General features: G+C 41.5%; 1 protein-coding gene across 4 annotated transcripts in view; it reads right to left on the bottom strand.

The window, feature by feature from the left end:
- The window catches only part of LOC139637378 (rho GTPase-activating protein 7), a 96450-nt gene that overhangs the window by 10342 nt on the left and 61937 nt on the right, over positions 1 to 24171 (bottom strand). For 2 of the 4 annotated variants that reach the window (XM_071506042.1, XM_071506045.1), the window contains exons 2-12: positions 13288 to 13359; positions 13086 to 13167; positions 12541 to 12604; positions 11391 to 12010; positions 10833 to 11046; positions 9345 to 9725; positions 7586 to 7932; positions 5987 to 6163; positions 1712 to 1871; positions 1377 to 1575; positions 238 to 451 (exon numbers count right to left, since the gene is read on the bottom strand). In XM_071506042.1, coding sequence (XP_071362143.1) covers positions 238 to 451; positions 1377 to 1575; positions 1712 to 1871; positions 5987 to 6163; positions 7586 to 7932; positions 9345 to 9725; positions 10833 to 11046; positions 11391 to 12010; positions 12541 to 12604; positions 13086 to 13167; positions 13288 to 13359 — 2530 coding nt within the window. Of the gene's footprint in view, positions 1 to 237; positions 452 to 1376; positions 1576 to 1711; positions 1872 to 5986; positions 6164 to 7585; positions 7933 to 9344; positions 9726 to 10832; positions 11047 to 11390; positions 12011 to 12540; positions 12605 to 13085; positions 13168 to 13287; positions 13360 to 23827; positions 23951 to 24171 lie in introns of those variants that run through there. The other 2 variants (XM_071506044.1, XM_071506043.1) reach the window with 2 other exon arrangements.

The following is a 24171-nucleotide window of genomic DNA, read 5'->3' as shown; positions in this document are numbered from 1 at the left end:
GTCAGGATCCGGAGCTTAACCAGAGGCTGAAACTGAGCCGTGGCAAAGTCACAGTAACACAGCTGGTGATTCTCAAAACTGTCCTGAGTGGTGTGTTCAAGGACGCTCCAACATTCCACAACAAACTCTAAATGAAATATGATGTAAACAATTTGTGGATAATGACGATTAACAGACTAAAATTGAGTGATTCATTATTTTCCTGTCAATATTTAATAAGACAGTGGATCAGCTCACCTGGATTTGTTGGCGTCTCTCTTCAGGATGTTGAGGTGGAAAAGTGATGGTGCCAGGCAGACGGCGATGTTGGTTGGAGTCATCTGGTTCTCGTCCACGCAGGCCACCACGTCCCGCAGGAAGAAGAGCAGCGTTCTCAGCGCCTCCCTGTTCTCATCAGGAAGCAGCAAGATGGCCGCCTGTGCCGCTACCTGCTGCTGATCCTTGGGAAAATCTGGAGGCAAAAAGAGCAACCAGTTCATATTTTAATCAAGAGTTTACAGGATTTTTTTTTTTTAATCTTTGAACAAGAAAATAAAGCCCAATGAATGTTCATGTTGATGGATCAGTGATGTAGCAGGATACATGATTAGGAAATTAGTTTATCCAGGCTGGATGTGCTAATACTAGCACGTCAACGTCTCACAGCAAAATGCATGTTGATGATTGGATACTAACATGTTGACATACATGCTAAACATCTGCATCTTTTGTGCTGTTTGTACATGAGTGAAAAATGTACACCTGAAGCTTTAAGACTTATTAGATTTCAAGATTTCATAAACATATGGAAACACGAAAAATGACAGGAGCAAAACAATAGAAGAGATTCTGCAACTACTGAAAAAACATACTACAAGTAGTAACACTGACAAACACACTATCAATGTAAATATAGTAAATCTTAGCATGTTAGCATCGACGTTGTTGAATGATTTGTTTACCTCCAGCTAGCACTGCTGCAAGTGCTAATATGCAAATGTTTAGCATGTACACTAATGATTAGCATGTTAATTGAAAAATATATTATACATATTTTAGCATTAGCATTGAGATGCTAATTTATTAACATGTTAGTATGTTAACAGACTATTAAATAAACATACGAACATTTATACTAATGCGATTAAACATACTAGCATGCTGATGTGTTGGAGGGACCAAATAAAAATTGTGATTCCTGCATCAGAAATATTCACATTTCAACACATGAGTAAATACTTGAGTTGTTTCACTCTGGAGCAAAATTATCAGGCCAACAATCCTTCCCACAGCCAGCGTCACATTTAAATCCTGCTGCTTATTTTAGGGAGTGAGACATTCAATCCACAGCAGAGGACATGTTGTCCTTCAGGCTGTCAACAGTAGTAACTGCTCACATTGGTAAATGTGGAGGAAGGACTCGCAGAGTTTGCTGGTGAAGATGGGTTCAGGCAGGTCTCGGAAGTACTGCTTCACCATGTCGGCGACGTCGAAGGCGGACTGACCCTCGTATGAAATGTTGTCAGGGTCGGCCTCCACCAGCTCACGGAGGTACTGGATACGAGACTTCACCCCCGACTTCCGGAAAAGACCCACCTGAGAGAGGACACAAAACAAATAGAATAAATAATTTTTTGATTTGTTTTACAGATTGATGGATGTCACTGTCTGAGGATGTTTTAAAGGTTTTGTTGTGTTCAGCAGAGACTCTTGTGACCTTCGGTGTGGTTACCTGGTCCAGACATTCGGTCCTCAGGTAGACCAGGGCTCTGAGGATGCTGGGAGGAAGCGGCTCTCCTGTCTGCTGAACACTGAGCAGCAGAGGAACCCCGAACACCCGCAGGCCTTTCACCTCCATCATCTTGGTCTTCCTTGGCAGTTTAGGAACAGTCCTGCGGGCGACAGAAACATCTATTACATCCTGCAATCCCCTGATTTTTAGGGTGAAATCGAACAGCATGACCTGGTACAGAGGGAAAAGTTAGAGAAATTAATGTATGCTCAGAACTTGTTTCTGCAAACATCTTGGGAATTTGAATCTCAACCACTCAAGTGTAAAAAAAGAAAAAAAGCTCCACTTGGCTGCTGTTGGATCCGTTTTCTTTTGAAGGAAGAGCCAAATAAACATTTTTTGATTACATAAGTCCCCAGTGATCGCTCAAATGTGTACGTGCCATTCAAAGCAGCACTGCAGGAAAAACATGTGGGCATGGGGAAACTGTGGACACTGTGTTGAAGTCTATTCATGTTTCTGAACTGAACCTTTTAACCTTTAATACCAGTCACTGATTTTTTTTTGTTTCCTCTCATGACTTGCTATGAAAACTGCTTTGCTTTTTAGCTCCTACCAGTGAGAACTGTCGGGCTGAGTGCACTCTGGATAAAACTGCAGTCTTATAATAGTCAAAATGAAACATGCACAAAGCACTCAGACAATCAGTAATGAAACCTCTCCTCCACGGCCTCATCACCCTAAAAGTTATAAAAACATGTCAGGCCTGCAGCTTCTACCAGAGTGAACAGGCACAAAGAGAAAATGGCCTCTCACACACACACACACCCACACACGCACTCTGAATGTTTTTTTAGCTCTTTCCAGCCGCCTGGTTTATCTTCAACATCCACCGGAGGCTCTCCGCTCGGCTCTCAGAGTATCAGCCTCCCAATCAGCAGTTAATTACTGTGTTTTTAATAATCAAGTTCTCATTCTGGCATCAGTGAATCACTGCAAAGATTTGGACTTATAGTTTGAGACTTGTAGTTTTTTCTTCTGTAATGAGAAAACACACTTTTGACTGTGTCAGTGTTACTTTAAGTTGGGTTATATTTAGTTATATTAAAAATAAAAAGCAGCTCTAATGATGCAGTTCATCACAGGTTTATCTGACTCTGCTGACCTGACACTGAGTCTCAGTCAACAGATCCGCCTCTTATTATTGTGTAATGTAAAATAAAGCAAAGTTAAATGCAGACCACACTGTTCTTTTTCATTTATACATAATATATTTTTTAATTGTTTATCTAATTGTGGTGAGATCTTAACACATGAAGACCCTGAAGCCCACAGAGGCAGCGCCGTTGTACAACTCAAATACAAACATGAACCTTCAGACGGACTAATGTGGCAGCAACAGATATTAGATTTCATCTCTACACTAAAGAGTCACCAGGAAGTTACCAAAAGGCCTGAGGATGTTCTCCCTGGGAACGATGCTGCCATCATTATATTTGGATAAATTGACCCAGTATGTACGGTGGCCCAGAAGTGAGAATCACAACAACAACAGCAGCGACGGTCCTTGAGGAGGGTTGTGGTTTGTGGTTGTGTTCTGTGATTTGTTGTTATGTTTTCCCATTTGTCATTTTGATTTGGACTTCATGGCCACCGTACATATTAGAAATCTAAATGGTTACTTTCTCACCTGAAACAATTTCAAAACTTTCTCTTTTTTTTGTGTCACAATAAAAGTTGTCGGCCTCTAGATCTGTCATCTGGACTGTACAGTTTCACAAAGACACGAGTGCAGATGAAAACTCATTAGATTGATGTACGTACCACTATGGCTCACACAGCTGCCCACAAAACCAGAGCCGTCGTCTGCATTGAAAATACTGGCCTCGCTCTGCACGATGTGATTATAGAGACATCACTACAACTGATGCCTTTTCTAACCAGACTAAAAACTTCCTGAGCTTTAAACAAAGTAACACGACTCTCCTGAACCTGAGGAGTAACTGAGGACAATGTCTCTAAGTTGTGTTACTGTCACACTAGGTTCACAAATTTCCTGTCATTTGCACTTCACACTTGTCACTCATTCAAAACTCCTGCTTTGTGCACTAAACGTTAACTTTTCTTTCCTTTTCCCTCGGAGGGGAGAGACTTCTGTTCCCTCTCCCTCCCTTTCATGAGTTACTGAAGTTGAAACTGTGTAAATGGAGCGGTTTGAAATGCTAAAACGCAGCACACCTGAAATACAGGAAGCTTCACGAAAACTTTTTCAAGCTGTTACTACAGAGCGGCACTTCTTTTTTCTCTCTCTCCACCTGAACACACGTCTGATCCTGAAAATTAAAGCTGAAAATCTATGAAGGGTAATTTCAGGATGGTTTTCTGTTCAATGCTCAGTTGCCACATTCAGCCTTATCTCATTGTTTATAACACCCTTGGCAAAAATCTAATTGGTTTTTCTATCAAACCATAAAACAAGCAGGTCATGTGTTTACACAGAGCACATTAAAAATACAAACGTTCTGCAGAGTAAACAAGCTGAATATTTGAATGTTTTCTTATTCTTAAAAATGAATTTGGCTTGATTTTGCACAAGGGCTTATTCCAAAAACATGGTGTGGGAGGCAAAACACTGATCTCATTAAATCGATGTATGTCAATAATAAGTGCGGTGGAAACATCCAATATTTTAAACGAGAACAAGCTGCAGTTTGAGCTTGACAGTCTGCAAATGCTTCACTTAAGACGATGTCCCCTGGGGTTTGCTGTACCCTCACTAGCCATATGTCCAACAGCTATAAGGACACAGAGCTTCACTGCTGCCAACCCAGCAAGCAGTCGAAAATACATTAGATGTATAGCAGCCGGTTTGCTGGCTTCATATTCACAGTGCAGTCATTAGGGTGATAGAGGAGTCTTCTCATTAACTGACTGTTTTAAGGATATCTATGTTACATGGAACAACATTAAATCACAATATGTCGCTTTTCAACAAAATTTAGCCTCATTTTTCCCTGGAGGCGTTGATGTATTCTGACGTGCAAATGCTAACTGAAAAGTTAGAAGAGGAAGAGAAGGAAGAGAAAAGGGAAATTGCAGACTAGAGCTGTGAAAAAGTGAGAATAAAAGCACATTTCTGTTTGCATTGTTAACATGTACATTTTCCTGCTGCTTGCCGAGAACAGTCAGCCAAGTCAGCCTGAATGTTGTTACTAGAGCTCCAGAGAGAAGCCTGAGAGAGAGGATGTAAAACTACACTGAGATGGCTTTTGGTTGTTAAACCACAAATATATCTTCTGATGGAGATCATCACTTCAGATAAAACAGTGGAGAAGTGAAAATATGGGACCTTTAAAGTGTTTTTTTCATTTTTGGGTTTGGAGAAAGATATGAGCAGAAAGGCTGCAGAGGGACTGTTGTGAATTAATTGTAACTGTGTAAATGGAGGAATGAGCTGAAAAAGAAGAGACCCTGGTGTCAGTTATTTTGTTAATGATGACAATAAAAACTAAATCTATAACTACCCAAAAGTAGCATGTGGAGAAAGCTTTATTTTGTCCTTTGCATTACGGGGTCACATTAGATCCCATTTTAATTTTCCTCTTCCTACAAGAGGACAGAGACCTGATTTCCATCTTACTGCTGTTATTTTATGGGCTTCAGCAGGTATTTTTCTCAGCTGAGCTGAACTTGGGGAAAAGGATTCAGGATTTAAATGAACTGCTCCTCACCAGCTTTCACAGCTTCCTGCACGATTTCATGATGCGGGGACCTGAAGTTTTTCTGTGCTGGGCTGATCTATGCGATGTTTGCTGGGTGAGTGATATGGGAATGTAAATACGACGCAGAGTTTGAGAGGAGGACAGAGACACGGTGTGACTCTGAGGAAACAGAATACAGTCCCAGTGTGATTCATCAGCAGTTCCACCTGGGCGTTTTTGGAAGAAGTTCATCCCTCTTGAAACATGTTGCTACTTTCTAAGCCGAGGTGAGGTTGCACCTGAGCCATGAATAATGAATACATTTTCTAAATAGGCTGCCTGAAATATTTACCCCTTGCCCGCCCACCTGCCCTCCTTTCCACAGTTGTTTCCTTGAAGAAGTTTCTCGGTGCAGGTGTGCAGGAGGAAAGAATGAAAGAACAGTGTTGTTTTCACAGAGTTTCGTTTCTCACCTCTCCACACCTCAGCTAACTCTGTCCTCAACCTCTCTGAACCCTCACTTTTACTTTCAAGCTTGAAATCACCCAAATTTATATATTTCCCCACTTCTTACCAGTTCCAGCCCTGCTTGCTGGACGGGGAGTATTTGTCCATCAGAGCGGTGAGTTTGAGCAGGGAGAGTTTCTGCAGCAGCAGGAACTGGGAGACAGACTGGTTCTCCACTCCTGGACTGCTGGGCAGGGAGGGCAGACTCTGCTCGCTGGACCAGTGCAGCTGCTGGCTCACTCTGCTGAACACACAGCAAACCGCACATGTGAGTGCACACAAAGATATGCACACAGTTTTTAACATGGAACAAACAAGGGAGACCAACAGGAACCAGTTAGCTCCTCAAGCTGGTGAAAATAAGTGTTTGTACTTAGATCTAAATACAGAAAATGTTATTAAATTCAAATGATGGTTGTTGCCTCTGACAGCAGAGCCTTTGATTTGTTCACAAACACAAACCAGACCAAAAACTGTCTGTAACTACATGTTTTGATCTGTTTAGATGCTTCAATAAAATAGATCCATGTGCATTAAAGAGATTAAAGTGCAGCCAGGTAGGACTGTGATGCACTTCACCCAAAGGAAGGAAAAACTGTTAAATAGATAAACGAGTAAGTGAAAGATTTACGGCACAAAATGGTCAAAACATGTAGAGTTTGTCCAAAGAAAAGTCATATTAATCATAAGGGTTTATCAGTGGCTATGTTATGACCCCTGATAGTTCAGTTTAGTTTTAGTAGATAGCAAGCTGGGCTAAAGCTAACATTAGCATATTAGCATGCATATGCAATAGTCAGTTCTAAACAGAGCCAAATTTAGCATGCTATGCTACCTTTGGCATGCTAACTTACAGATAACATGTTTCTGAAATTAAACAAAGCACTTAACATGTAGCATGCTGACATTTGCATGCTAACATGATTATAGATAGTTAGCATGCTAATGTTTTCTGCTTCAGTTTTTGACCTGTAGGTGGGGCTAGATGAACATCAACATATATAGTAATTAAGAAGATTAAGATCTTCTGGGGAATATCTGCATTTAATTAATTTTGATTTATCCTTAATGTAGATTAAACAGTGCTGAAGCGGCAGATATAGTCCATTCTTGGTCAAAAAGCAGGTCCAGAGATAGAACATGTGGAAAACACTTCATATAAAGAGGCACATAATGATGCATGTATTAAACCTAAGTCAGCAACACACAGAGCAAAAAATGAGAAATAAGCAGCGTCCATTGGCAAACGATGATCATTTTGTGGCTGTCTTAAGGAGAGGCTTCATAAGCTTTTATTGCTCATATCTGAAAACAAATGAGCAACAACTAGCAGTTATAAAAGCAGCACTATAAAAAAAAAAGCAATTAAAACCAAACTAAAATTTATCTTAAGTGCTTCATAATAACTTCACTCTCACTTTGGTTCATGCCTGAAGGAATAAAACCCCAGTAAGTGTCATTATTAGTGTCCTGCTTACACTTGCAAATGTCCACAGCTACTTTAAGTGTCCAGTAAATTGCTTGTATTTCCTAGACTTGGATTTTGAACGATCTTTTTCATAACCCTGAATTATTTTTACTAACGCTCATGAAGCACTTTCAGTTATACCCCGAGTTAAATATGAGATGTTCTTTGGTCAGTTTTCATTTCTCCGAGCTCGCTCACCTGCTCCTGGGCTGTGGTGATCTTGACTTTGGCTCCTCTTCGTTCACCGAGACCTTCTCACAGCCCTCTGCCTCCTCTTCTTCTTCTTCTTCCACCTCCTCCGGATGCTGCACCTCCAGGTGGATGTGGCTGGGGGAGGATGGGCAGGGGGAGGCGGCCGAGGAGCAGGGCACAGGTGAGTCCTGGCTGGAAGAGGAGGAAGAAGAGGAGGAGGAGGGACCTCGCTGACAGTCGTCCTCGGACAGATTCTCGGACCAGGTGGAGACCAGTTGCTGGAGGTCGCTGATCCTCTCCAGCACGCTGTCCAGAGCTGAGAAAACATCCTCGTCTGCCAACAACCGACTCACCTGAGAGAGGAAAAGTGTGTCAACAAAAATCACATGTTAATTACAACAACATTTCTAATCTTAATGAAGTTGGACTTCAGACTTTTCAGACCTAGTTTTTGAATTTTGGTTGTGAGTGACTTCAGTACATTTTAGGATTTTTCTAATTAAAGGTTTTGTTGCTTTATGTCAGTTTTGGAGGAGCTAAAGTTCAGACGTAGACACATCTGTTTCCTTAAAAGCCATTTCCTAATGACTTTTATAATATTTTATGTAAACTTTTTCTGCCATGGCCGCCATCTTTTTGTCAAAGAGGCTGCCAACTTTATTCCAAATGACTCCTCTTCAGCTTTAGGAAGAAAAACCATCTGAATCAAAGTGATTTATATGAGCTGTCAAAGACGACTGTATAGTTTCAATCGAAAATGAAATTTGATATGAGAACTCACAAAATGATTTTTGGCTTTATGGGAACACTTCAACTCCATATGGAGCTTGGCAGAATCAATAACGTTGATTGAATTACCTGTGTATTGATAGATTTATTGAGATTTTTTTTTCTTTTGTTTTTAGTAGGAAAGGAGACGAGAGCAAGAGAGAGAGAGAGAGAGCGAGAGAGAGAGAGAGAGAGAGAGAGGTATGTGATGTATGAATCTATTTGATTAGTAAAACACAGTGAAAAACTTCTATAAAAGAGGACAGATGTCAGTATTTTACTGCCTCGTTACACAAAAATAACCATAATATATTGCACATGTTCATCCCTAACAATTATAATTACTTTACCAAGTAATAATTTACTATTTATCAGCTCTCTGGCCTGTTCCCAACAAACTGCTACAGTCAAAATACACTTAGAGGAAGAAGTCATGATCCCAGCAATTTAATGTCAAATTTCTTCTGCTTTTATATGAAATATCACACACACACACACACACACACACACACACAGACAGGAACAATTCTCCTCATCGTTAATAAGCATTGCTCATTGAAATAAAGTGATGAAACAAAAAGAAAGCAAATTATTATTAATTGTTTTTGTTATTCCAGTGTGTAGAGTTGTGATATTATCTATTCAGTAACTGTCTCTGAACCTGGACCTGCTTTATAATCAAAAAGACATTTACCTTTATACTATATTGGACCTTTGAATTAAATGAATACTTTACTATTCATGTACACTATGTACCGCATGTTATGAATAATGTGTAAAATACACATCAGAAGGTGTAAGACAAACATTAGGTATCATTGAAGAAAGGCATCATGGGACATGGGCTGCTCATTGTCATTAGAATATATATTAGAAAAGGAACACAGTAAAAACTTATTCACCCCTGAGGAGAAAGCACATCTTATATGAAAAAAGTGATTAATTTATATATTAAAGTGAAGAAAAAAGGAAGTGCAGTAACAGGCCTCTGACCCACCTCTGACTCCTCAGCCATCCGTTCTTCGCCCTCAGACAGCTGCTGGTCGTCAGGCACATTGTCGTAGATGCTGAGCCGATGATCCAGCGCAGCGAGCGGGCTGGGCATGGCCCCCCCGCTGCAGGAGGACGAAGAGGAGGGGTCCTGGTCTCCAGTGGCCAACGAAGATGCGCCACGGCGGCAACTGTTTCGCCCCCGGTAGCCATGGAAGCTGCCGGTCCTCCAGTTGACAGAGGTGTCGTCGATGATGGGGGACAGGAGGGTGTGTTTGTGGGCGAGGGAGGTGGGGAAGGTCCCTGGTTTGTGTCCGTGGGGGATGTGGAAGACCAGGCTGTCCTGGCTGCTGTTGTTGTTGTTGTTGTTGATCTGGTTCCTGTAGTCCTTTACAGTTTACACAAGAGCAAGAAGGAAAAAGGCAAAGGCAGAATATAAGTTAAGTTATACTATAAAGGCTCAGTTTCTGAATTCAGGCTGTCTGCTTTATAATCAGAAACACATGGGCACCTACCTTTATACACTATAAGACCTTTAACGTATCAAAATATCAATCCATCTACATTAAAGTAGTGATATTTGAAATTCTTACCCAGTACCATAAAGACAACTTAGTGCCACATGTAATTATTCTGAATGGGTTAAAACTGGACTCAAGCTGTTTCTATTCAGTGCGAAATGTGAGTAAAACTTGTCCTTGCTGGATAAATGAGTGGTGAGCAGCGACGGTGGCCTTTAGCTAAATAAAATGTCCTTATTAAACACTGTGGTTAAATGGTTTTTTCTATTATAACCTCTAGGTCTGAGCTTTCAGAAAACCCTCGTTTCTCTGTGAACACTGAAGCTCAGACCTGCTTGGTTCCTTCACACCAGCGATCTTGACCGTATGTGTGCAACCATCGGCTCTATCAGTTATTATAGAAACAAAAGGCCAATAGTTTAATCAGGTTATCCACACCACTTCACCTGGGGTCAACCTGAGCGTGGCAATAATCCCTCATTACACAGAAACACTGTGTGCACAAAGTTTGGTCTGTAAGAGGTTGGTCTGTAAGCAGTGGTGGATGCTTTTCCTTCTTTTTTCTTCCGACATAGTTGGATGAACCTGGAGCTTTGGTTTAGAACCTGTCCAATCATCCGATGTTCTTGTTCCCATTATACAACACTGAGTGAATTTACCTGGTGTTATGGTGCATGAAACTGTAAAAATACAACCCATGTTGTAGGAAACGAGATTCTTGACCACGGTAACAGGAACTAAACTCTAGCTTAAAAAAAAGCTCCCTCAAGTTGTTACTGAGGTATCACGTTGATGAGAATTGGACAGACACACAACCTGAAAACGGAATCGTCCTCCAGCCCTGACTGTTGCTGGCGCGGAGGCATAATGACGATTGATCATCAAGTTGTCAACACGAAACTTAACTCATGTTTGGCAACATAATAATAATATCTTTACTTTTTTCTTTGAAGGCTTCGACCTTCTCGACTGACCTCTGTTCCCGTGTGGTTCTGGTTGTTCCGGGTCGTTCCGCCCCCGACCCCGACGCTGCTGTTGGAGCGTTTGCAGTTGCTCCTGACCCGGGTGACCGGGCTGGGTGTGCTGACGGTGCTGCTGCTCTCTGAGTGGCTGTTACTGCTGCTGCTGCTGATGGTGCGAGGAGATGAGGGCGAGGAAGACGCCCGCCTGTCGGGCCGACCCTGCAGACTGGAGATATTCAGTGTTTGGTTAGAGACGCATGAAGAAAATTCTGTTTTAAGGTTTTTTATTTTTTATTTTACACTTTTCCAATGTTTTATTTGAAGTGTTGATATCCATATGAAGATACATTTGTGGTTTTAAAGAAACCAAATCCTGCAAGGTGGGCGGGGCTTGGGGCATGGATGAGGGTGGTGACTGCTTTGTTGTGACATCACAAAGTCTCATCTACCTTTATACTGTATGGGACTTTAGAGTTGTGCAGAAAATGGGATATTTTTTAATCCAGGAGATTCTTTGAGGATTCTCAAAAAACCCACGGCTTCTGAAGGATCAGAATCTACAATCCTCACCTTGATGGGCAGTGCAGCTGCTCCATCCTCTCCTCCTCCTGGATCAGAACCGGCCCGCTGATAACGCGCCGGGTCCGACTGCTGCTGCCGCTTCCACTGCTGTGCCCAGAGGGGAGGGGTCCAGTTGTCCCCCTCAGCCTCAGTTTCTCCATCTTCCTCAGCAGACTGGTGCACTTCTTCCTGGGCGGTTTGTCTGGGAAGCAGCCTTCAGTTTCCAGACTCATGGTGGATGATCCTGCACCACTTTCACCAGGAGAGGGGGGTCCACTGAATGAGGTGTCCAGGGAGGGGCTCTTGTTCGTGGAGGAGCAGCGGGAGGAGCTCCTGCTGGTCTCCTGGTCGTCCATGGTTGCAGAACTGGCTGTGATGGTAGCAGGCGCTCTGTGACTCTTGTGGTGTGCGTCGTGGCCTTCGCTGTCAGTGCTGGTGGAGCTGTGGATGGAGCAGAAATCATGGCCGCCGCTGACGTCACACAGAGACACATCCTGGGGTCCCGAGGGGCTGTCAGTCAAGCGAAGCACGTCCATGGTGGAGTCGTGGCGTCGCCATTGCTGCGTCCGCCTGTCGTAGGTCCAATAGGGGCTGATGGCGCACAAGTCCTCCTCGTCACAGTCGTCTCCCTGAAGAAGGAGGAGGTTTTCAGACACCCGGACAAACATCTCCATATTATACAAACACACAGCAGCACTAATATATGCAGAGGAGGGACACAAACACAATCTGCAAACAATAAGAGACTCAAACACCAAGGTCTGAGCTGTACACAAACACAAAGATGGCTTCAATAATTTATACAAGTATTTATGCAAGCAAGTGTTGTTAAGTGCTTTAACTGTATATTTAGAATTTAAAATGTAGTTGTAGTTGTACTTTGAGTAGAAAATAATTATTTAGTGGATTAAGCAAAACTGGACTTAAAGGGACAGTTCACCGATTTTACACATCAAAACCAGTGATAATGATAATTTGTGCAGCTTTTGATGCCATTTTTCTTTTTTTTCTTCTTTCTTTTCTGGAGGAGGAGGAGGACCTGTCAGTTGATATCAGTCAGAATCAATTGATGTTTAACAAGCAGATTTCATGGTGCTGCCCTCCACTGCTCTGACTGCTCTGATATGAGATTCCTTCTGTGCTCGCTCTCAGCACCCACCCTGCGTTTTGATCGTCGCGGCTCCAGCCTCATTTCCGAGCATTTGTTTAAAGTGCTTAATCTCCTGTAAGAGGAAGAAGGAAACATGGTGGTTAGACTGGCAGTGTCATATAACACTGGTATCCTGTTATACATGTTAGTTATGTTTTGTTGTAGAGGTTCAGTTAAAGGACAAAGAAAGTTTTACTGGCATCTATGACAACACTTATATCATGGATGCAACATAGAGTAAATAAATTCATATATTGACAGATCAAAACAAATGTTTTGGTTCACAGTTTGACAATAGTCCTCTACAGCTTTTTGCCATTTTGTAATATATTGTCCATGAGGTGTAAGGGGTCATAATATCACCACGATCTCACTCTGTCATATAATCCAACACAGTACAAACTACAGCCTCATGGTTGAATGAACTGAAAAGCTGAACATTTAAAGTTTGTATTCTCAGCTGTGTGGTGCACTGGGCTCATCACAACACTGTCCACGCCTCCTGTTTTGGAAATGGAAGTGCACCTGTGCAGTTAATTGCATGTGCATGTTACCTGCAGAGCGACTCCAGAGCATCCTTATCCAGGAAGTGGTGATCGCGCTTCGCCCACTCGATGTCAACGGGGAACCTGCAGTCTGACGCACAAACAAAGACAAATGACACAATAAGATGCCGCCTGAGATGTTGTCTGGGTTTAGTCGGTCTCATGTTGGAGCTGACTCTGCACAGGATTACATTAACAGCCTCATATTTACCTTTGAATAATTGCACATACTGAGGGAAGCCGGCCGCTCGCAGCCAATCACAGGCCTCCTTGGCTTCAATCTCTGCAAACAGTGAGAAGGAAAACAGCATTTGATTCAATTATGATCATTTCATGCTCCGCCTGCTTTAAGAGGGCAAATATTTGCACTTAATCAGCCGCCTGTTTATGAAGTTTAATTACATTTGCATTTGGGAAAAAAATACAGGCACATACAGGCTATTAATTATCTCTGAGGCCAAAGAGGCCATTTTAATTACTGCTAATTGGCTGAGAGTGGGGATGGATGCTTCTGAGGGCGAAGGAAAATAGGCTTTTTTCATGTTTGCTTCATCTTCTTTCCGTCTGCCTTCACTCTCTCTCTCTCTGAGGTTGTTGCTGTGAATGAGCAGATCAACAGGACGGTTCTCACATGCTTCTCATTTGCTAGTGAAACCCAGGAAAAGGGATTTATCTCAAAGGAGTGCTGCAATATGGCGCCTGCAAGTTTCTCATGGACAATACTGTAATATTAACATTCTGAGTTTCTAGACGCCCACACAATATAAGCATCCTCACTTCTGTCTCTCTCTGGTGTGTCGAAGCAGAGATTAACCACAACCTTGTTACAGCCTCCAGCCTCAGTTTTTACAAGAACTCAGTAAAATTTGGTTCTTTTTCTCACTTGGACTGTGTTACTTGAGGAAGAACTCTTAGTATTCAGATGTTATCCAGAGAACATCTGTGTAAGCTGTACACAGTGTCTTTGTGAGGAACTGTTACCTTCTTCTATACACTGCTTTTGTTTTTGCACAGGCTGCACTTAGGTTCTATATTAATACTGTGAAAGTATCAAAGCCTCAGTCCACAGAGAAATGCACACAGCCTGTATTCAGAAACTGAGCCTTAAAACCAGCCTTCAGGACTTCTATCACTTTACGATGTCACAACAAAGCAGTCACTGCTTCCAGCAGTGCCCCAAGCCCCACCCTCCCAGACTCACTATCCCACCTTGCAGATTTAGTTTCTCTAAATGTTCGCCTAAAAGGCCTCTGAGAGGCTCAGATCCTCTCTTCTGATTGGCTGACTGACCTGTTGTTACTAGAGCTCCAGAGAGAAGCCTGAGAGAGGAGATGTAAAACTACACTGAGATGGTTTTTGGTTCTTAAAACCACAGATATATCTTCTGATGGAGATCAACACTTCAGATAAAACACTGAAGAAGAGTAAAATATGGAGCTTTAATGTTGCAAACAGTACAAAACCAATGCTGTGTTCTTGTTTAAAAAAGGGGGAAAACCACTTTGTATCCATGTTTGTAGGATATATGTGACTATGATGGACCCCAGTGGGTAGGGCACCACAAAAGTCTCCTAGCAACACTGTCCCTCAACCGTCGCCATGGGAAACGCACTTAGAGACTTGAAGCTTAGACACTATTTCCTCAAATATGACCCAAAAATGGTTTTAAATCCTCCTTTGAAACACTGAAAATGATGCACTATGATTCTAGGTGCGTTTACTTAATTCTAAATCTTCTCTCCTCCATAAAAGCAAATTAAATACTTATACTTAAATATATATATTATATTATATATACCATATTATATCATATATACTATATATACTATTATATATACTTATTAATATCTGAAAGTACCTGTTTGTACATGTTTATTTGAATCAGTATCAGTAGCTATTGCAGCAACATCAGGGACATGATCGCAGGACTGAATTAACTCTCTGTACTCTGGCAGCCATTTTATTTAACCCATTAAAAGCAACACAGTACAGTAATGCTCTCCTATATAGAATAGAATGAACACACACACTTTGACACAGCTGTTAATGCTAATGATGTCTAAGTAGCAATGGCAAAACTTGGTGATAGCTCCTTTAAAGATTATGTGCATTAGACAACCTGTGCATATACTGACACACACAAGTATTTTTGTCAAAGTATTTTGTGACACACTGTGTTGGAAAAGGCTGAGTGGAGAAAAACAAAACATTGGCACTTGAAGCATAAAAAGTGTTTTGTTGATCCAGGATGTTTACATTCAGCAGCAGCAGAAATCCTTTTCTCAGTCTGGCTGCAAAGCTCAGAAGAGGATGTGGATTTTCTGAGGGGTCTCAAAATATTTGCCCACCCCAGCCCTCCCTGAAATGTTAAACCTGCTCTCTCTCCATGCATAAGGAGCCTGTCGTGGGTAGAATATTGCCAAGGGCATTTCTTGTTTTCATATTCAGACAGCATGAAATATGGCCGACATTAGCCGACATTAAGAACAACAACAGCAGTTTGCCCATGACTGATCGGTTCTTCAAACACTTCTTGTCTGGTGGTTGTGTTTTTACTGCCCACTTATTCATTCACCCGAGATGAATGAAAGACGCTTCATTCACATTTCATTTCTTTGTGACTTTTCAAAAGTTTGCCTAAAATTCACTTGACAGCAGGATGGAAACTTGGCTTATGATGTGGTCCCACTGTTTCCCCCAGATCCCCCGGGGGTCAGGAGAACAGTGTGACATAAAGCAGATGACCCAGATATGTAAACACTGGGGGGGGGGGGGGGGGGGGCAAATATAGCTATATCTTCAAGATAACAGAAGGGAAAGACAGAAAGAAAAACTGACTAAAAGTCAGGAACAAGCAATGGAAATTAAAGGGCGAACAGTAAAACACAGGGGAATTAGCATAAGTATGTATATCCTGACCCTTCAAATAACCTGCTGGTTAAGCATCAGAGCGCTGAGCCTATTTTCCGGTGTTGCGATGGGGATGTGACATTTGAGATAGAAAAGGGATCAAGTGTGCTTGCAGAGCGACGCTCTCACTTGTCCGTGAGAGGTTCTGTAAATCCAGGGATATGTGAATCTACCACAGACAGAGCCCTGAACTTTAGCAAGGCACCCACAACACTTTTTCGCCACTGACATTACTTGGAGCAACCTCCCGTTTTGCAACCTTGAGGGTCACAAGTTAAAAAGCTCCTGTCATTTAAACCCGTTTTCCACTTTAGATCGGCCTAATATCCTGCTTTAAGGCAACAGTGGCTCAGAGCTCAGAGAAGAGGCTTCTGTTGAAAATGTTTGAGGTTACAGTCCTAAATCCTGCAGGGAAAATCTTAGTGGGGAGACAGAATGATTATTATTAATAGAATTATCTTGGGGTCCTTGAGTAAAGCATTCAGACCCAAATGACTCCAGGGAAGTTGTGGATAAAAAAGGATTACAGTTGTGCTGCAGGCATATGACTGTGTTAAAGCAGTGCAAAGCAGAGGAGTCAATCGAACCTGGACTAAAAGAGAAAGCCCCAAAACAAGTACATTTCCTTTGATTCCTTACATAATACAGGTTGTTGGGATGCTAAAGCTGCACTTGGCTTTTTGAGAGGCTCCAAAAAGGAGCAAAACAAATGAAAAATTCAGACATCAAAACGCAGAAATCCCAGAACTCACAATCAGTAAACTACATACAGCGTCCACCCAAAGATTCCCCTGCAAACCAAAGAGTTGAGAGGGAAAAGATCAAATACTTAGAGTCCACATTTCTGAACATGAAGTGCTAGTTCATTTCAGGTCAGGAGATAATTTGGATTTCAGAAGATTTGATTTAGCGAAGCTTCTTGTTCTTTGCTTCATCATTGTCAGCTGGTAGCTTTAAAACTTGCTGAATCGTTTCCTAACACTGCTGGTTTGTAGTTTCCAGTAAAAGTTAAAGGTATAAATAATACATTTGTTGGTGGCTATTTTCAGAGGCACTGTTTTCACAAAGTATTTCTGTGGAAGAAGAAAGTAGTAGAAAATAAGCAAGTTGTGCTGCTAAACAGCAACGTTAGCAAACATGTTAGCAACAGTCATCACAGTAATCCTGCTCTTTTCCCAGTAAACGTAGTTTTCCTCACATTGTCCCACATATTACCAAAGTAAAATGTATGTGTAAAAAATTAGAAAATAGTCAATGTAATGTGAGAGTATTGCTAACGACTTAGCTAATAACTTACAAACAGGTTGCAAATGTTAGCTAACCTTGCTAATTATTTTTGCTATGAGGATAACACAATAGCTAGGACATGAAATCTTTCTGGTTCCTCAGATTTAATTATTTGTTGCTTTGGAGAATTCAGCTTAGTGTAACGGTGACAAAGCCCTTCGAGGAGTGTTGATACAGGTTGCACATGGTTGCACGTTTTATGTTGCAAAAATCTTCAACTCAATTGTGTATTGTCCTCCTTAATTAGGGCTACAAACCGACCGAATGACATCAGAGCAGGCGGATATACAATTAGCGATTGATTAGCAAAACAAATCCTGCACAAAAAAGAATTAAGAGGAAGGAAATGCTGGTACAATGTGAATATCGAGCTACGTCTTTGGTGACAATAAATCAGTTCACTTAAGTGCAACACCTCAGTTCTCTGAGAAACAAGAACAAAGTCAGTCAGTCACCGGCTTGAGAACGACCCTAATACATATCTGACCTAATTACCACATGACTTACGACCCCAGCGAGGAACTAAACACTCTGCACCTGTCAGAAACAACAATAAACTTTATAGTCTGCCTGCATTTTTGGTCACCGACTTCGACCGCCTCATTCAGGGGCCCCTCTCTGCTCGGCTCAGCGTTTACGTAAGTGATGGTATCGGCTGGGCTTGTGGGTTTGAGCATGACCACAGCAGGCAGTGGCCTCTTCCCTTTCCAAATGACTTTGTCTCTGAGGAAGTTGTGATTCGGTCCCTCTGGGCTCTGATAAGAGATTTGGATGTGTGATTAGGCCGCTCCACCCTGCTAGCGCCAGGAAGCTGGACAGCGTGTGCCTGGATGCTGAGAGGAACGGGGGATGATGGGGGTACGTGCTCGGTGGACCGTTTGTGTTTGGGTGTTTATGTTTAAGCACTGATGTGGACTAACAGAATTACTGCTTGTCATAAATTAGGGTAATTTAAGGATTCAAGTTTTTTTTTGGGTCTGCAATCACTACAAATTACTTAAAGAGAAAAGCTAAATGGCTCAAAGATTCGATGTTCCCTTTGACACATTCCTCTGATTACACTGTGTGACAGTGGAATGTGCAAGATTATCCTCAAGACTTAGGGTTATAAATTATCATTGTTAATTATCATTAGTTATCATGTGACTGTCATATGGCCACATGTGTGAATACCTCATATTCTGCTAATTGTAATGTTTTGTTGTCTTTGTTTTTCGTCTTAAAGTTGATCTTAAGTTATGAATTATAATCAATATATTGTGAAGACTGCTCCTCATATTACAGCAGCACTGGTCGTCTATTTCTACAACCCACCTTTTAAATGTGGTCCATTCATGCGTGTTGCATGAATTGGAAATAAAAAGAAGCATTCAAGATGGACTGAAATCTGATTGTTCCACCCACCTCGGGAGGAGGTAGGAGATGCATCATAGCCAGATTATGAAAAATGTATGTTAATGTCTCTTTACTCATGCCTCAGTGTCAGTCAGCGCTCTGCAGAGGAGCAGCTTTACAGTGAAATTAGATGTCACTCTTCCTGCCTCATTTAAAGAGGCAGGAAAAAGGGACTTCAGCAGCTGCAACACATACACTCATACAGACAGTTCACTGAGCTGTCGTAGCGTTTATCTGATCCCTGATCAGTTCAGCCACTGAATGATCTGTGTGGGTGAGGGAGCATTGGTCTGTATGAGTGAGGGAGCAGCATGAATGAGAGCGTGTGAGTTGTTGAGTTTGTTTATAGATAGTTATTAGCTTGGTAGCTAAAGTGTAACTGTAACTAAGAGTTATTTTTCTTCAGGTGTTTTTCAGGTGGATCACCAACATCCTCTGGACTGGAGGGGGGCCAACCCTGATTTGGATGTAGCTGGGGAAACCATGATGGATTGTAATCTGATTTTTATTCTGGCCACTGAAGATGAATATATGTGGTTCAGTGTAAATGAAAGTGTCTTAAGTCTCATCTGAATTTTACCTGAATATAAGACACTTGAAATGATGTGTGTAAATAAAGCTGAACTGTACGTTTAGACCAAGAGTGGTGAGAACGTTAAAGTGACTGGAAGTCATTCACTTCCCAGCCAGCAGCATGAAAAAAGGTGAGGTTCGGGCAACTTTATAGTAATGAGGTATGATGGAGTTCAGCAGCAACCAATCAAAATGTATGCATAGACAAATGTGATTGACAAGGAATGTTCCAGGTGAGTTGGTGAAGTGTAGCCTATAATATATTTTGTGAGAACTCTGCTCTCCGTCCGACTGTCTCATCAAATCAAACCAAACAAGCTCAATCACCTTCAGCCATATTCCTGAAAAGTCCGATTCCTACAAAGTCCAATATTTAACTGATGTTCGAAGGCTTTCACACCACTTTTATGCCTTGCCAAACACCTGTGTTGCTGGCGGGGGATAAAGTGCAGTTCAGGGAGATGCTTGTGAGCGTCTCCAGAGGTGTGGTTGAAGATCAGAAGCATGTCAGCTGTCAGAGTGGAGAGCAGTTTTTCCCTCGTCTTCTCCACTGCTCCTCTGATGCTATTCCTCTGTCAGTCCACTCAGCTGAGCGAGGGGAAAGTTAAGATGTCTGCAGCCACGAAAGGCCGGAGGGGAAACACTCCAAACTCTACTGTGTGAATCACAGTGTGTGTGTTTGTGAGTGTGTAAAAAGCTGCCCCCAAAAAAAAAAAAAAAAAATCAATTGCTTTAATCAAAAATATGATGTTGTTGTTTCTGTATCTGACTGCAAAATGTTCATATATTATATTATGAGTCCAAAAGGATGTTAAAAGTGTGCAGGTAATCTCAGTGATGGATCCTTGAGTGATATCCAGTAATAATCCTGCTTGCACAACAGATTTTTTTTTTGATTATCCAGTGGAAATAAGTCCTCAGGAGATTTGCAATAAGTCTATTATATAAATGAGCTCACTGAATAAATTTGAAACAAGCTGCTCATATAAAAATATAAAATAGAACCAAAAAAAATTCTGGCCAAGAGAGCATTTTGTCACATAACACCATTACATAATACACAAATGTAAACGTGTTGACAGGACACGAAAGTCAATTATGACTCTTTGCATTATTATAACATTTGCTGGGTGAGCAACTTGGATTTGAATGAAACAGGTTAGTGAGCACATAAGGAGCCCCGACCCTTTAGTAATGACCCAAGAGGAAAAGTAATTACATCATGAACTATAACAAATGGAAAGCAGCAAAGAAAAAATTACCCACACTTGTCAAAACGTATTAACCTCTGAGCTGCATGATTCTCCACCATTACAATAGATGGCATTTATTTCAGCCACATAGCTGACCCTCCTGTCCCCACAAACCTGCAGCGATTACAGCCACAGAGATGAAATGAACGATGTAAGAACAGCGAAGACAAGCAACAGCAGCAGGAAGATTAAAGCTCCAATCCTTCTGAATCCAGACAAAACGTGATAGTAGGTGTTTTTCATCATCATCACTGGTTTATTCAGGTACCCAGGTTTCCTACACCCTCTAGTCTTTACTGGAAGATGCTGTTGAACTGTGGCCAAAGTTACAACAAGAAGGAAACCAGAAACATAAAGCGTACATCCCCACAGGAAATACATCCTTTACATTGATAACACTGATGGATTTATAAAAGTGTGGACCGATATTCTCTCTTCAGTTGTACTCAACTAATCAATGAAATCAAACCGCAAGAAAGTAGATGTATGAACACTATTAGAAAGGACTTGATCACTGTTTCCAGTGTTACAGCAGAATGTCACATGAAGTGTCGGGGGTTTGAAGGCTGTCCACATGACACATGTTTGTGATGAAGACCCACACTGCCTGTGCAAAGTCTTTTATGTTGACTGGCAATTAACTGTGCAGTTAGAGATGATTCACTCCCACAAATTGCTGTGACTCATTACATTCCTCTACAGGAATAGAAAAAAGCTAATGTAGCCACTTCTTATGTCAGTCCTTTAAAATAATAAATCACTTCAGCTCTGACCAATAGGAGCTGTTAAGTATTTAATTATGAGCTCTCCAGGGAAAACTGACTGAACGTACCTTGTCTTTAACATACTTGGGGTTTCAGTAAGTTTCCCATTTTGAATCAGTGGCTTTTAAGTTTTGATTTCTGAAGAGCTCAAGAGTTTTGTCCTGTTTGTTCTGCAAACAATAAAATGCCACAAGCTAATGCTGCCATTTCCTCTTTAAAGTCAAACACAGGAGTGGTCAGATTTTCTTAAACCCCCGAGTCGCAGAGAAAGAGCAACGCAAACAGGAAGCAAATAATCCAATGATAAAGAAGACGATCCACAATCTATATGAATATATGAAACCCAGGTGTGACAATCAGACAAGTTTAAACAGAAGTGGTGTTTCCTTCTAAAATGACATAACTTGACCCTGACAGACCAGCGTAAACCCGGAGCAGTCCAACAGATTCCACAGTTAACAGAAAACGTCATAACGGCCACAGTGACGGAGATCCTGACACCTGCTTTTTGTCACTGTGAAGTAAAACGGACAAAAATCACTTTTTTTTTTTCCACAGGCAATGGACTGAGAGCCGCAGCTGCTGTGAAACATCAGAGCTCTAGTCAGGTTACATTCCTCCATCTCAAAGAGATAAAGTGATATCAGCGTGGTCTGGATACGCCTCCTACACCTGTTTGTCATGGAGATGTTAGCCAGAGGTCAAGTTCATGGACGGATTATCACGACAATACTAATTAAATCAATAATTGACAGTTTGACAGTCAGAGGAGAGAAAAGCTGATTTCTGCTGAACCAAATTCTGTTCATCTTTCCCACTGTCAATTACTGGTTTTCCCTCTAAAAATGATGAAAATGATAAGGAAAATAAAGTTGCTCTCTCTTTAAACTGGTCATTACCAGTAGACCTGTGCAACCAGTGACAGGAAGTTGCTTTGTTTTTAGAATTTAAGGCCAGAAACCACCTTTATGCAGGTCATCATTCACATGGTCAAAGACCAGGTGTTTATCCTCAGCGTCAGTAAACTGTTCATGTGTCTTCAGTTTGGGTTTAATCCTCCACCTTTGAGAAAAGTAACGTCCATCCTCGCAGCTGCTGACAGGAAGCATCAGATAAAGTCTTGATAGAGACGTTGGGAAATCACTTCTGGCTTTTGATTTGTTGTTGTGATTTGGTTTTTGTCTTTTGGTATTTAAATATATTTATAATATATAGTATAATAAATAGTAAATATACATATAATAAATATATATATTTACTATTTTTATTAATTGTTTTTGTCTTTATTCTGGTTCTGGTTCTAGTCCCCCCCACCCCCCACCCCCGTTTCAATGAATGTCCTTACACTGAATGTTTTTTATGCTGTAGGTGCTGTACAAATTATTGGAATAATTTCAGAGTTTTCATTTAATTTCATGGGACCAGGCCACACACACACACACACACACAAAGCATATGACCTGTCTCGCCCTGTGCTGGCAGGTAGGGCTGCATTAGCTCATACCAAGGTACAGTATAATCATTCCCGTGCACTGTTGCCCTCCGTTGCTAACAACACTCTGTCCTGAGCCTTGGTGCCAGTGGAAAGATGACTTTACTGAGCTCGGATGAGCACTCTCAGGTTACCATGAGGCAAATTGGAGGGACTACAGGGGCATTTCGTAGAAACAGATATGACACAGTCCAGCAATGTGCTGCCGGGCAGGAAACCAGCTGTCACCAGGCCAAGCAAAACATGGAGGGAGAAGATTTCTTTATTTTTTTTAAAGCTCAGAGCACTTCATCTGTTCTGTTCTTCCTCCAAAATGAACTTTTCAGGTCATCTGCCAACAGCTACTGAGAATTTTACCTACTAAAAGCTTGGTTTTACCAGTCAAATTAAATTACATAAACTTTTTGGAAAGATTGAGCCTGCTAGTCCTTAGTTCTGCGTCATGGTCAGAATCAGCTGGGCTGTTTAAACACCAGTGATTACATACTCTCACAGAGGCAGCACACACATTCTGCTTTACTAATTGTGGCGTGGGAAGGCTCAGTTGGTCATCCACTCGAATTTAGGCGTTGTCGGTGAGGAAATGGCCAGAATGACTCTGCAGGCAACTGCGCTCGCCTTTTTACTGTTTTCACAGGCATCATTTTATTCAGGCTCTTTCAAGAGATGATTGAAAAGTTATGTGATTGTTGAGACATCAACATTAACTTTTCTAAACCTGGATGGACAGTTTGCCTGACCTCATCTGATGGGAAACAACGACAACAATACAGAATGTCAAATGTCAAATTTACACCATATTATCCAGCTGAAGTGGTTTCTGCATTAATCTGAGGCATGAATGCAGCTGCAGGTTTCATTCTACATCCACATGACCTCCATTTAATAAAAGCTGACGTAGTTCAGCAGAGGTGGTTCAGCTACCAAGTGAGCTCACAAGTCTTGAGGCTGGTGTCTGTGAAGCTAAGGATTAGCAATAAGGTTTCATAGGATTCAAGCAAAGCAGATTTACATGAACATATTGATAAAATATGCTTAAAGAAACTGTTTGACATTTTGGGAAATGTGCTTACTCACTTTCTGATGTGACGATCGATACCACTCTGTCCATCACATATAAGGCCTCAGTCAGCAGCTATTTATCTCAGCTTGGTACTAGGACAGGAAATGGGGGGAAACAGCCTCTCTGGCGCTGAACAAAGGTATCATAGCAGCACCAGTCAAGCTAACTATTAAAACTTGCTTGTATAAAAGATCAAAGTTTTAAAATGATGAGACTCCACCTGGCAACTAAAAAACAGGAAGAAATGAGATAATGTGTTCATTCGTGAGCTTCAGATGTGCTTTTGTAACCACTGCACAGAGCCAGTCCAGCTAGTATCTCCCCGCTTTTCTAGCTTTTCAAGGAGCTTTTTGTAAAT

The sequence above is a fragment of the Trachinotus anak genome, unplaced genomic scaffold (genome assembly GCF_046630095.1).
Source record: "Trachinotus anak isolate AG129_WGS33_773 ecotype Australia unplaced genomic scaffold, CSIRO_AGI_Tana_v1 ptg000020l, whole genome shotgun sequence".
NCBI lineage: Eukaryota > Metazoa > Chordata > Actinopteri > Carangiformes > Carangidae > Trachinotus > Trachinotus anak.
This window is presented reverse-complemented; position numbering and strand designations above follow the sequence as displayed.